The sequence below is a fragment of the Apteryx mantelli genome, chromosome 2 (genome assembly GCF_036417845.1).
Source record: "Apteryx mantelli isolate bAptMan1 chromosome 2, bAptMan1.hap1, whole genome shotgun sequence".
Classification (NCBI taxonomy): Eukaryota; Metazoa; Chordata; class Aves; order Apterygiformes; family Apterygidae; genus Apteryx; species Apteryx mantelli.
In genome coordinates this window covers 45,472,540-45,484,793 of record NC_089979.1, presented here as the reverse complement: position 1 = coordinate 45,484,793, position 12,254 = coordinate 45,472,540, and the positions used below count along the sequence as shown (strand labels likewise).

Sequence of the window (12,254 nt, the reverse complement as noted above, 5' to 3'; positions counted from 1 at the left end):
AGGGAGAGAAGACTTAACAAATGAAAAAGAATGACAAGAAGCATTGAAGAACTAGATCTTGCTATTAGTGAGGCAAAATCCTTGTCCACATTCAATATCTGAGCTACTTATCAAACGTAGACTGACACACACATTAAGGGAACCAGCAAGACAAGGACTGCTTGCCCTTTGAATGGAGATCTGTTGAGATTGACCAGTGTCCCTTGCTCAAACAGGACTTTAGTGATCTTTAGTTTTTTTATCACTAAACCCAATTCGCTTGAAGCTGAACGGGTGGAAAATATCCTCTCTCTTGAATCTTGTTAGAATACTTTTACGCAAGAGTTGACTATCGCTTTTTCCAAAGAAAAACTAATGAGGAAAGTATGCGCAAGCCAAAGCAGACTGCAGTCCAGGGGCGAGTTCCCAGAAAGTAAAAAGGGTTAAGCACTTTGGAGGCGTTTGTACATGAATGAAGAGGAAAGAATGAAAGGATGCCATCCTGAACGGTCCACAACCTAGCCAAGTCCATGTACTCGCTACTTGAGACTCACGCCCCAGTACTGCCTCCCTACCCCCGCTTAGAAAAGCACCCTTGTCAGAAGGGGATGGTATGGAAAGAAGCAGCTTTCTGTGCTGATGAAGAGTAGTAAAACTGATGTAGATCTCAAAACTGAAAAAGTATGGGATTTGGGGGGGAAAAGGAGATGGGAAGCGGATGCTATGAAGATATTTCATACCCTATTTATTTGTTTATTTATTGTTCTAAGTCTTTTCACATGCAGTGAGGCACCAATTTTTGCATTCTAAATTTAAGTAGAAAAAATCTAACTAGAAAAAAAAAACTCACTAGAAACAAAATCTAGCTAAAGCTGTGTCTTTTAAAACTTGAGCTTCTTCACATTACACTACAACACCTGCCTGAGGCATACACCGTAGTTTCTTAATCCTTCCAGCTTTTTTAAGATGGGATAGTTGTAAAAGAAAAAAAAAGAAAAAAAGGGTCCGACGACAGTCTTCATCCACCCAGCACTTTTGACCTGCTGCCAGGCAGCCCGGGTATCCCACGCTCTGGGATAAAGCCGTCCTCGCAGTTCCGCCTCCCATGGAGGAAAACGACCCATGTAAGGACAACTGAGCTGGCGACAGGAAACTGGGGAGTACCTCGGAGACCGAGCCTCTTTTTTCTTCCAAAGGAGAGACTCCAGAGCAGAGTGAGAGTGTGTGTGTGTGTGTGTGTGTGTGTGTGTGTGTGTGTGTGTGTTTTAAGGATTTCCTCCCTGCGGATGAGCGGCTCTTTCCACGCGCACTGCCAAGGTCCATCCTTCCCTCCCCGGCCGCGCACGGCACTGGGCGTGTAGCCGGGGCCCTATGTAACCCCCGCCGGCGCGGCACGGCCCCGCCACAGCCGCTCCGGGCCGCCCGCGCGGAGCCCCGACGGCGCCCGCCGCCGCCCGCCCGCCGCCGCCGCCCGCCCGCCGCCGCCGCCGGGCGCTCTCCGCGGGCGCGGGGCGCTCGCCGACCTCCCGGCGGCGGCCGAGGCATGTGCCCTCCGCTGGCGGCCGCCCAGCCGCCCGCGCCCGCCCCGGCGCGCTGAGGCCGCGCAGCCCGGCGCCGCGGCGGGGAGCACCGCGGCTGCGGCGGAGCAGAAAGTGAAAGTACCTCCCGCCGGCGGAAGCCCCATGGGAAAAGCAAAGCCCTGCAGAGCCAGATTCGGGTCTGACAGCGCCGCGCCCCCCCCCGGCATGCGGCCGGCGGGCAGCCGCTGAGCACAGCGCGGCTCCGCCGCCCGGCCCGGCCTCCGCGGCTCCCTCGCCCCCTGCGCGGCGCTCCGCATGCTCCAGGCACCATGGGCGAGACCGCGCCGCCACCATGACCGCGGAGCCGCCGGCGCAGCTCCCTGCAACCTCCCCCGCGGACCATGTTCCATGGTAAGGAGCGCGCCGCACCGCACCGCGCTGCGCCGCGGGCGGCGGCGGGCAGCGCCGCGCAGGGTGCCCCGCTCCACCTGCGCCCGGGCTGGGCTTCGCCGCCCGCGCTGCACCGCACCGCACCGCACCGCCCCGCGCTGCGCTGCGCTGCGCCGCCCCGCGCCCCCCTCCACGCTGGGTCCTCACCGGCTCCGCTCGCTCCGCGCTCCCGGCCGCGTCGCCCCGGCTCCAGCAGTGGCGCGGCGCTTGCCGGTGCCCTTTTATCCCCGCAGCGACGGCCGGGGAAATTCCCAGTTTTGCTTTTTTTTTGTCTTTCCCCCTAGAATGAAACTAAAAGCGCCCAGTTCCCATCCCGGCCGCTGCCGGGAAAACGGGGCCGGGAGTGGCGGAGGGAGCGGGGCGGGGGAGCCGGGGGAGGCAGAGCTCCGCGCCGCTCCGCGGCACCTGCCGCCCGCCGCTCCGCGGCCGCGGTCCGCCCCGCGGGCGCGCCCGGAGCAGGTGCGCGCAGGTCGGGGGCGCCTCTCGCTGCCGGCCGCTGCCGGCGCCTCTCTCCTCGCCGCGGTGCCAGCAGGAGCGACCCCGCGGAGCCCCGGCGCGCCTCTCCGCATCCGTGTGCGGAGTCAGGGAAGGAGGGGGAGAAAAAAAAACCTTTAAAAAACAAAAGGAGGAAAACCCCGTCCAGGCTTGCATGGGCTGCGAGCGGCGCCGGGCGCGCCCGGGGCACAGGGGCAGAGCGTGTCGCCTTCGGAGATGCGGGTCCCTGCAGGGGGGCAAATGATCTCCCAGGTACGTTGCTGCAGCCGGAGCCGGCAGGGTCCATCTGGCAACAGCTTGCGGTCCTTCGCCGGCACAGGCGCGGGCACGCCAGGAGTGCCACTTCCAGACTGTGTGCAAAAAAGTCACTTTTTTTTTTTTAAGAGGGGCTTTTTTAGATTTGGAAATACTGGAATGCTTACTGTTCCTGGCTTTTTGTCAGACAACTTGTTGGGGCTTTCCAGATACGACTTAGGAGTTTTGGGGAATTTTACTGAAAGGGCGCAGCATTCCCAGTAATACAAGCTTCCTTCCATCAGAAGCACTAGACATGTGGAGCGCAATCAGTTCTGCTTCTTTTGAAGCTGCTTAACTTTAAGAAAAATTCTTTCACTTCTCAGTTGTCCAAAGCTCTTGGCATTTTTTATGATACCACTCTACGGGGTTCCAGAGGACTACTTTAGATGTATCTAAACAGGTTTCTTTGTAGTGATTCTGCCATGGGTGGAGGGCCCTGCTGACTGTGCAACATCTCTTTTAGAATTATTTGCCCTTATTCTGCAATTTCTTTATTTAAAAAAAATCTCAATCTGTGCATTACAGAGAAACTAAAAATAAAGAAATAGAAGTGACTTGACTTTTTCCTGTGCAGTTTTCATCTGTTATCTCCACATGTGGCTGGACAAACAGAGTTTTAAAAGTGATGAAATCTGTTACATTGATTTAAATTTAGAGGATTGATATTTGTGTCTTTTGAAGTACATTTTAGAGGTAACATATCCAATTTAAGTTATTTGGAAACAAATATTACAGTTCCTTTTTTGTACTGGAATCAAGAGGTGTAATGCTATACTGGAAGGAGTTGTTAAGTTATTGCATTTTCTGTAAACTATTTTTTTTCCTTTTTTAGTATTAAATCCCAGTCCTACAAACTGGATTTTGGAATTCAGCCTATACAGGGGAAAACTTTCAGTCTTGATTCTAGGACAGGGGTTTATATTCACAAATAATCTATAAGGAAAAAGGAATTTGGTAGTCAGGAAAAATGGTATACGTTCTTCTTTGAAGAGGCAGCATTCAGTAGGAGTCAGCTGGGATGGACTGTGAGGGATAGGGTTTCAATGAAAGCCAGACCAGCGCACAGCGTGACTGTGGTTATTGCATCACAGAGGTTAGGTGGCTCAGTTCAGATCATGGACAAGTTCACTGTTTTCTTTTTTGAAGATATGCAACCAGAATATGCAACTTTTTTAAGAGTGGATTTAGGGATAGGTACTGTACTTTCGTCTCTAGTATTCTACAGTTCAAGATTTCCCACTGAAGCTGGGATTCACCAGTGAGGCCCAAGAGCATCTCTAAGTGTCAAACTGGCTGTGCTCAGTGGATCAGCTCCTCTCCTTGCTGGAGAGGAAGGACACTAGCAGTAGGATCAGGACATCCCTTCTGCTTTTCCTGTGAGCTGTGGTGTCTCCCAGTTGCGCTACACTGGGGCTACTCTTCTTACTGCTCAATGTAGAAGAGAGTAAAGGGCAGCTGTGAGGGTACAGAGTATCCGAGAGAGGTGGGATCGGTGTTTCTCGTATTATCCCAGTAATCTGCTGCAATCTTTGCTCACCCACCAACCTAAATTTCTAGCCCTGTTTCTGTTATCTTCTTTTTCAGTATCATTCTACTCCAGTCTCATAGCTGTAGGCCCATCTCCAATTATTAGCTTTGTAATCCCTGTATCATCCTGTTTCCCTCAGTTTCCCTCATTCCCAGTATCAGGCCAGTCACCTGCATCCTTCAGTTACCCTATCAGTTCTTTCAGGCTCTTATGGTATCTTGGTCCTTTCTCTCTTTGCCCTTCCTCACAGAGCTCCTGGTTTCCCAGATGTCATCCAAGGACAGAAGAACAGAGGTCTGAGCAAAGCAGGATGGTCCTGTGAGGGGAGAAGCAAAGCAGGGGAGCAGTAAGACTTGCTCCCAAAGATTGCAAAAATACTTGCAAAGAAGGTTATATTGCTGCTTCATCTCAGGTTACACTCACTAGCAGGGATCTGAACATTTGGGCAGCCTGAAAATGTGTTTCAACACATTTTGACATAGAGGCATGTTCACAGGCATTTGCAGAATTTAATGTAAGCAGAATTACAGTGGGATTTAGCTCCACATTAAGACACTTGAATTTATTCATCTACGTATGTGCTAGGTGCTTATGGTCCTGTTATGGTCAATGGAGAGACCTAGTCAACGCTTTCAGTAAAGCCTGGAGAGGTCTTCAGCCCAGCTTGTAGCATGAGGGAGTTTAGACACCTAGGGAGCATGAGGGAGTTTAGACACCTAGCACCCATATGGTGTCATAATCTGGAGTGAATTCTTTCCCTTAAGGTACAAGTCATTTGGTAGAATTGTACAAAGATCCCCTTTAAACTATTTTAGCAGATTACAGTGTATGTATGTTTGTTAATAGAGCATACACTCTATGGCATTTAAAATGTACTTAACTGTTCTTGTTGTAAACCAGCCTTTTTTAGATCTATCTTTTGGGTTCTGCCACTGTTCCTTGTTCTGCCACCAGTGAATTCATCTAGTTGTGCAATGGGAAATAGAACAACTGAAATCCGTGTGAAGTATGAGAATATACTAAGCCCCGACATCAATGAGCTGGTAGGTAATATAGTTCTTGGTCCTGCTAAAATGTTAATTATCTTAAATGAAAGCAAATAATTAAAAATAACTCTAATGTTAACCTATGATAAAAGTCAGTTTTAAAATTATGCATGATACTGGGTGGTGTCTTTATTTGGGTGTACAACAATCCATTTTCTAATGTTACTCTGAAATCTGTTTGTGCGTATCACTTACTTGCACATAGAAATAATGTGATATAGGTGTTTGTGCCTATGCAGCAAATAGTTAGACAGATGTACCATTTTGGCCTACATTGTACAATATATTACATTAAGAAGTACTCACTTCTGAAGTAATTTCATTTAAGTTACCCCAAGCCCTTGTGGATTTTTCCAATCAAAAGAAGAAAGCATTACAAAACCTATAATTTGCTCTGCTAACGGAGTCTTGATAAGTTTTATGTTGTCTGTTGAATACAAGTGAACAGAGGCGCAAAATTCAAACCACTAATTTTTAAACTGATTTCTACCTTTTATTCCAGACAGTGATCCCATTCAGCTGACCATTTTAAAGATGAAAATCTGCATTTGAAATTTTAGATTAATTTGGAGATTTCTGGGTACTGAAATGTTTCTTATGGAGAGTGACTGAAATCTTTCATTTTCCGAGCATTTAAGATTTTTGTTTCATTAACCAATGAGCAGAAAGTGGTATTATTTAATAGTCCTAAATTTTCATAAACCTCTCCTCATAATCACTTAGAATTATAAAGGCATCTTTCTTAACATTAACCAATAAATTAGTGCTTGCATAAATTGGCATGAATCTCATCTATATAACAATAAAACAGTTTCTCTGTGTTTTACGTATTAGTGTATTTTATTTAATCAAGAGTCAAGTTTTCTAGATGGCAGCAGAGAAAAACTTAACTTACTCAATTGCAACTAGTAGCCTCTCCTCCATTTTGGCTTTATCAGTGAAATAATATAGCTTTGCAAAAACTATCATCATAATTTAATGATCCCTGCCCCAAATCTACCTTTTGGCTCTTTATCAAGAATTATTAATAATTAAATTCATCTGTCAGGAATACTTTCATGGCAGAATAATATTTTACGAGGTTGGATTACCAGAGGCATTTGTGTGAAAATGGAATTTCTCTGACGGTGTGTCAGTAAACTAGAATTCACCATTCTGTTGCAGTCTTAAATCAAAATCTACTTGCATGAAATACAAGTGACATATGATGCTTTTCCAAAAATGAAGTCACTAGGGGTGAATGAGCTTTTGTATTTCTTCACACTTTTGATCCACCACTGTCCTTCAGAGTTTTATGCCAGTGGTTTCTAACCTTTCTCTGCCAATATATACATCAGCCCTCCTGTGGAAACAAATATCTTTAGGGTCAGGAAATGATCATTTAATCTTCAAAAACATTCTGTTCATGTCTTGTTTGTTGAGATCACGAAGAAGGAAAGGCTGCTTACCTAGGGGGAAAAATGTCATTATCCTGAACAAGACACAAAGGCAGGGAAAATAATCATGGCCATATTAAAACAGATAAATGGCCCCTTTAGTTTGTCATCCTATTCCCAACAAAGACAAGTGTTTCCCTGATTAAAAAAATAAACTCTTTTGGTAGGCATTTATGAAATAGTTGACCTAAAAGGCAAAGGAATATGACAGGATTAACTAAACTTGCCTCTGGGAACTACATCCTACAGTATTCCTCTGGGAAAGAGCCATGAGGCAAATCACAGACCTGCTGGAGCTGGGAGGTCAGGGAAGCCTGGGGACAGTTCCCGTATATATCCCATATATATATCATATATATCATATATACCATATATATCATATATATATCTCATATATATCACACACACACACGTGTGTGTGTGTGTGTGTGTGTGTGTGTGTATATATCACCGCTGTAGATGGCGGTGCATCCTGAGGCACTGCTGCAGTGTGATGCACTCCATGCCCAGGGTGCGCTGAAGGATTTTGATGGAGTAATGCAGTCTTCCCTTCTTCCAGATTCATTTTAAAAGTCCATATCTTTTTATTGTAATAAATATTATTGCTGATAGAGTTCTTTAGGAGACTGTATGAGAATTAAAACTATTAGCTGTTTAATTAAAAAAAAAAAAGCTTGAGAATTAATGTTTGTGAAAGGTAATAGGAATGTATTGGTCTCTGAAGTTCTTATTTCCTAGAATAGGCATGCACAAGCAACTAATGTACAAGTCTTCATTTTTCTGTCTGTATTTTATCCAGCTTAAGACACATTAATTTATCCTCTATGTAGAGTCAGTGCATAGTTTTGTCATTAGTTTACCAACAAATATTATTGATGATGCTGTTTGGGTGATAGCATTTGTCCACTAGAAACTTTCCTGCAATCACATAGCCAAAGTCAATAACTTTCAGTCCTTAATAGTCAACCTGATGTTTGGAGGCAGTGATCTCTGAAGTCAGTGAGAATGGGTGGTTAGAAAGTGAAGCCACCAATACCTAAACTAAGTTTTAGGATACTTTTTAAATCTTGCTGCAGCTAAAATTTCAGTCTTTTGTGATACAAGCATAGATGTGTATTATCTTCTCAATTTTTTTTGTCATTGGACATTTGCCTCCCAAAACTTTTGCTGATTCTGAAAACAATTCTTGTTTTAAAAAGTTCTATCCAGCTTGGGTGAGCTTCTAAAATACGGACAAAGTTAAACAAAATCATGCAGAAAAAAACCTAAGAATGACACTGACTGATGTAATCACATACGTGCTTATGTGAGGAAAGCTAATATAATATTGACACAAGTTCTCTGGGGGTGTTTTAGCCCTTCTGATAGTAATAGGTTATGTGGATGCGGGCTGAAGAAGAAAGGGAAGGATTTTTATTGAGTTGGGTTCAGTTGTCATCTGAATGACAAGCATGAAAGTAGAAGAAGGAAAAACAGAGAATAAACCATTCATAAAAGATAACAGTCAAGCAAAGGGAGAAAGTGTTATGACTTAGGATATCTAGAGATACATCTTCTGTTAATGCCTGTGCAAAGTGAATGCTCAGATCTCTTCAGATGCCTGGGGCATGTATTTATTGAGGAGAACAAACAGCCCACGTAAGATTTAAACATTACTGTATTTTTTTGAATGGTGAAAGACCAAGTAGTTCAATGGGATGTAAAGGTTTAAAATGAATACCTATACAAATTGTAGTTGGATCAGGCTTTTTTGTGCCTGCTTGCCAAGGAAAGCTCAGAATTGTACACTTGCTATGGCTGAGGAGATCCTAAAGAACAATTTAGTGTTCAGATCACCAGCTGTTAGTGAGAAATCAGGCTCACTTGATTAAAAGTACTCACTTGATTAAATATATATTATCTATTACAGGTAAATATGTCTGCAGAGTATCGTGATAGGTGCTGCAAGAATAAAAAACATGAAAATGCCAAAGTGTTCTTCTGCAATGATACTCAGGTAAAATTTAATTTCTCAGAATTTAAGTTAGAGAATATGAGCCCAAGTGTGGTTTTTTTTTTTTACAGTCCAATCCCTTAATAACAGATTATGATAATGATTAATGTTGCATTGTAATAGTCAAATCATGGTGTTCAGGATTGTCCTTTTTACTCTTTTCTGCATCTGGAATCAAACAGTCTGTCCAGTAAATTGTGATTTTTTCAATTAAATATTAATTCATTTGCAATATTAATTAATTCCATATCCAATGAATCTTTTTTCTACTGTAAAGATTCTTTAATATTTTAATCCAAAATAGTACCGAAAACATATCTTCTTTGTTTTGCCCATGAAAATAAATACAAACTTTTCCCAGCATCGATTTTCATTTTTCTACAGAAATTCATATTGGCTAAGCTTTTCACTTCAGGTTTGAAATCTTTAAAAGTAATAGTTTGAGGTAGATCTTAAATGACAGAAGGTACAATTGTCAGCTGTAGCTCCCGATTTTATCATGACTTAACAAAAGGACTGACTCCAAAAATGGTTCAGTGTTTTCCTAACTGTATCAGCTGATTTCATAAAAGGTATGAGTTCTCCCCAATATCCTTAGGATACTATTATTTCTACTACAAATTGGTATTTTGAATATTTTAAATAGATGGCAATTAGATCAGGTTGCTCAGGTAATTTATTGGAAAAGATTGGCACAATGACAGCAAAAGAAACTAATGGTCACTGATGGAACATTTTAAGACAAACCAACATTACATAGAATTAATGATGCACAGACTTTTCAGGACATATTTTTCTTTGCAGGAAATAGAATCACTACAGAGTATGGCATGCAACATGCTTAAATTCTTTAATAAGCAAAAAATCAGCAAAGACTTTAGATGGAAAGCTGCAATAGTCTCATGTGGGACGTTACAGGTTCTACAGTGCAAATGTGAAAGAAATAGAAAAGAAAAGGTGAGTGGCAATGATGGTCTACAGATTATTAGAAGTACATGACTTATTCCTTAGAGCTCTTCAGCACAGATGGAGTATCATATCTGCCTAAGGTACATCTATCTTGTACATGTTATATGCATGACAAATTTTGCTGTCTAGCATATCTCTTACAATAGATACTAAGCCTAGTGCAAAGACTAATTAAGCCAATGATCTGGAATTCTGTAGTCAAGAGGTGTGCCCTGGATCAGCGCTGAAACACCTCAATTAAATCTCCAGTAAAAGACAAAGCCCACACTTATGTGAAGAAGGCCTTTAACTTCTCTAGAGGATAAAGTCATAGTGTGAAACTCTATGTTGGGGTTCTACCTTAGATTAATGTATAAAATGCCCTATATGCTTAAATTGGTTCGTTTCACCAAATAATTAGTGGAAGTTTCTACCCTTTCTATAATCCCTTTGGCTTATCCTTGATCTTTATTTTAATCAGAATATCTCAAACTCAGCAACAATACTTAGATATGAAAATATTTGAATTTTCAGTCATTGCAGAGTCATTTCTTTGGAATGTCACTCAGCTCTAGTGCAGTGATCTACAGACTACCGTAGCAAGGGGAAAGTATTCTTTTAATACTTTGTGGTTCACAATTATGTACTGAACTCAAAAATATTGACCAACATTGAAAAGCCTTCCATAGGCACCAAAGCATGTAATTCTTCATGGTTGGCTTTACATTGTTTGAGTAAAGGTTGCATTTAATTTATTCTTTTTCTCCTTGAAATGACTTGCATAACCTAGGAGCATATCCTCAAAACAATGTTGGTTCTATATTTTCCTTAGGCAGCTGTAGTGGAATTTAACTTTTGCCTAAGTATAAAAGGCAAATTTAAGTCATGAAAGTCAAAGAGTGTCACCCTTGAAACTCCTGCCTGTTCCTGTGGGTGCCTGGATTTATTTAAGGACCAATTATATTAAAATCATTCAGTAAAAATCATAAACAGCAATTGGAGCAGGACAAGAACCGTGGTCTCCTGGTCTCTGGGAGAATCCTGAATGCTCAGCCAGAGTCTCATCTTCTAGGCATAGTACTGTTTTGTTCCATAAATCTCAAGGTACCACGCATATACCTATGTTGTTTAAAGATCGGCTCACAACTTAATTGGCTTTATTTTTCCAGTTCTTCACATAATTGAAGGTAAATTTTAAACCACTGATACAGGATGTACATGTTCTCAGTTGCACACATGGGTTTCAGAAGTCCTTATTTCCTGTGAGTTAAAGCTGCATTCTCCCAGTTTAGTGTGAAGGGACATCAGCAATGCTGTATCCAGAGTGAGAACTGGTGCAGGTTACATATTGTCACTGCAGATATTGTGAGCAGCCCAGCATTCTGGCTAAATTACCGAATAAGATACCTGCATTATTCATTGAGATGCAAGGTAATTAATTTGTTTCACAATATATGTATATAAAAAATAGGCACTTCTCAACTAACAATATAAGCTACTCTTTTTCAGGTTTGCACAGAGGTAAATACGCATAATAAAGAAGATACAGAAACAGGTGAACACTCAAAAAAGAAATGTAACCAAGAATTCTGTGAACTGAAAGAAAATATATCTAGCCTTCGATCCTGCTGGAATAAATTTGCAAAAATAATTTCCAGGTGAATCCTGCTCTTTTCTTTCAAAGTGGCATTACTTGGTATCTTTGCATTTTATGTGCATTCTTTAAGTAACTCTGTTCACTTATGTAAACACTTTATGCCAGAATTCTGATGGAAAGCTACTGTACCTTGTTCCTGGAGACAGAATAAATACAAACGGCTAAAAAAAGCTGCTGAAGTCCAAGAAGTGGAAATAAAAACCACTGTTTGAATGAAAGGAGTATAGAAGGCTGAGTTCCACTTCATGCTCTGGAAACTACTTTGAATTTTCTTATCTTTTGAGTAACTTTACAGTACCTTAATATGAAAGCATACTTAGGTGTCTACTGCAATTAAAAAAATTATCTTAGAAACTGCAGACCAGGAAAACAGTATGAAAAAGTAGCTGATTTCTTTATATCTATGTAGAACGTATCAAGGACCAAAATGAACAATCTACCAAATAAGCAACAGCTCTTGAGTCTGTTCTGCTGAAGCAATAATGTTTTAAGCATAGCCGGGGTTGCATTTAATGGGTTTGCAATCTGATTTAGGTTTGAAAAAATAGGGAAAAGGTTAACTTTTAAAAAAACTTAGGAAGGAGTACTGGCTTTTGAAAGATGTAGCACACTTCTGCTCGCTGAAGTAGAAGCAAGATAGTGAGGCCTATGGAAGGAGGGAAAGGGGATGCCTGAATGTAAGTTTGTTCAGTGGACCAGAAACAGCACTAGCTTTGTGCATTTAGGTATCCTCTAGTTAGCTGAAGGAGTAGCTAGAATTGCTTACCTTCAGATTGTGATTTCTTGTACACAATTATTTTATATAACATGTTTAATATGTTAGACATTACTTAAAGTTTGTGAATATTTTCAGAGGATAATATATTGGCATTTAACTAATAAAGTGTTCATATTTAATTTTGGAT

General features: G+C 42.0%; 1 protein-coding gene across 1 annotated transcript; it reads left to right on the top strand.

The window, feature by feature from the left end:
• The first annotated feature begins 1,816 nt into the window (after positions 1–1,816).
• On the top strand, positions 1,817–12,254 carry IL7 (interleukin 7). The gene is made up of 5 exons (XM_067292345.1): positions 1,817–1,910; positions 5,170–5,312; positions 8,661–8,747; positions 9,549–9,701; positions 11,202–12,254. The coding sequence occupies exons 1-5, from the start codon at positions 1,901–1,903 to the stop codon at positions 11,352–11,354; spliced, it is 546 nt and encodes a 181-aa protein (XP_067148446.1). The 5' UTR covers positions 1,817–1,900; the 3' UTR covers positions 11,355–12,254.

Excerpts from the sequence above, each read along its gene's own strand:
- IL7 (XM_067292345.1), top strand. Across the intron at positions 5,313-8,660 it reads GCCCCGACATCAATGAGCTG|GTAAATATGTCTGCAGAGTA; the intron begins GTAGGTAATATA and ends TATCTATTACAG. Across the intron at positions 8,748-9,548 it reads TCTTCTGCAATGATACTCAG|GAAATAGAATCACTACAGAG; the intron begins GTAAAATTTAAT and ends TTTTCTTTGCAG.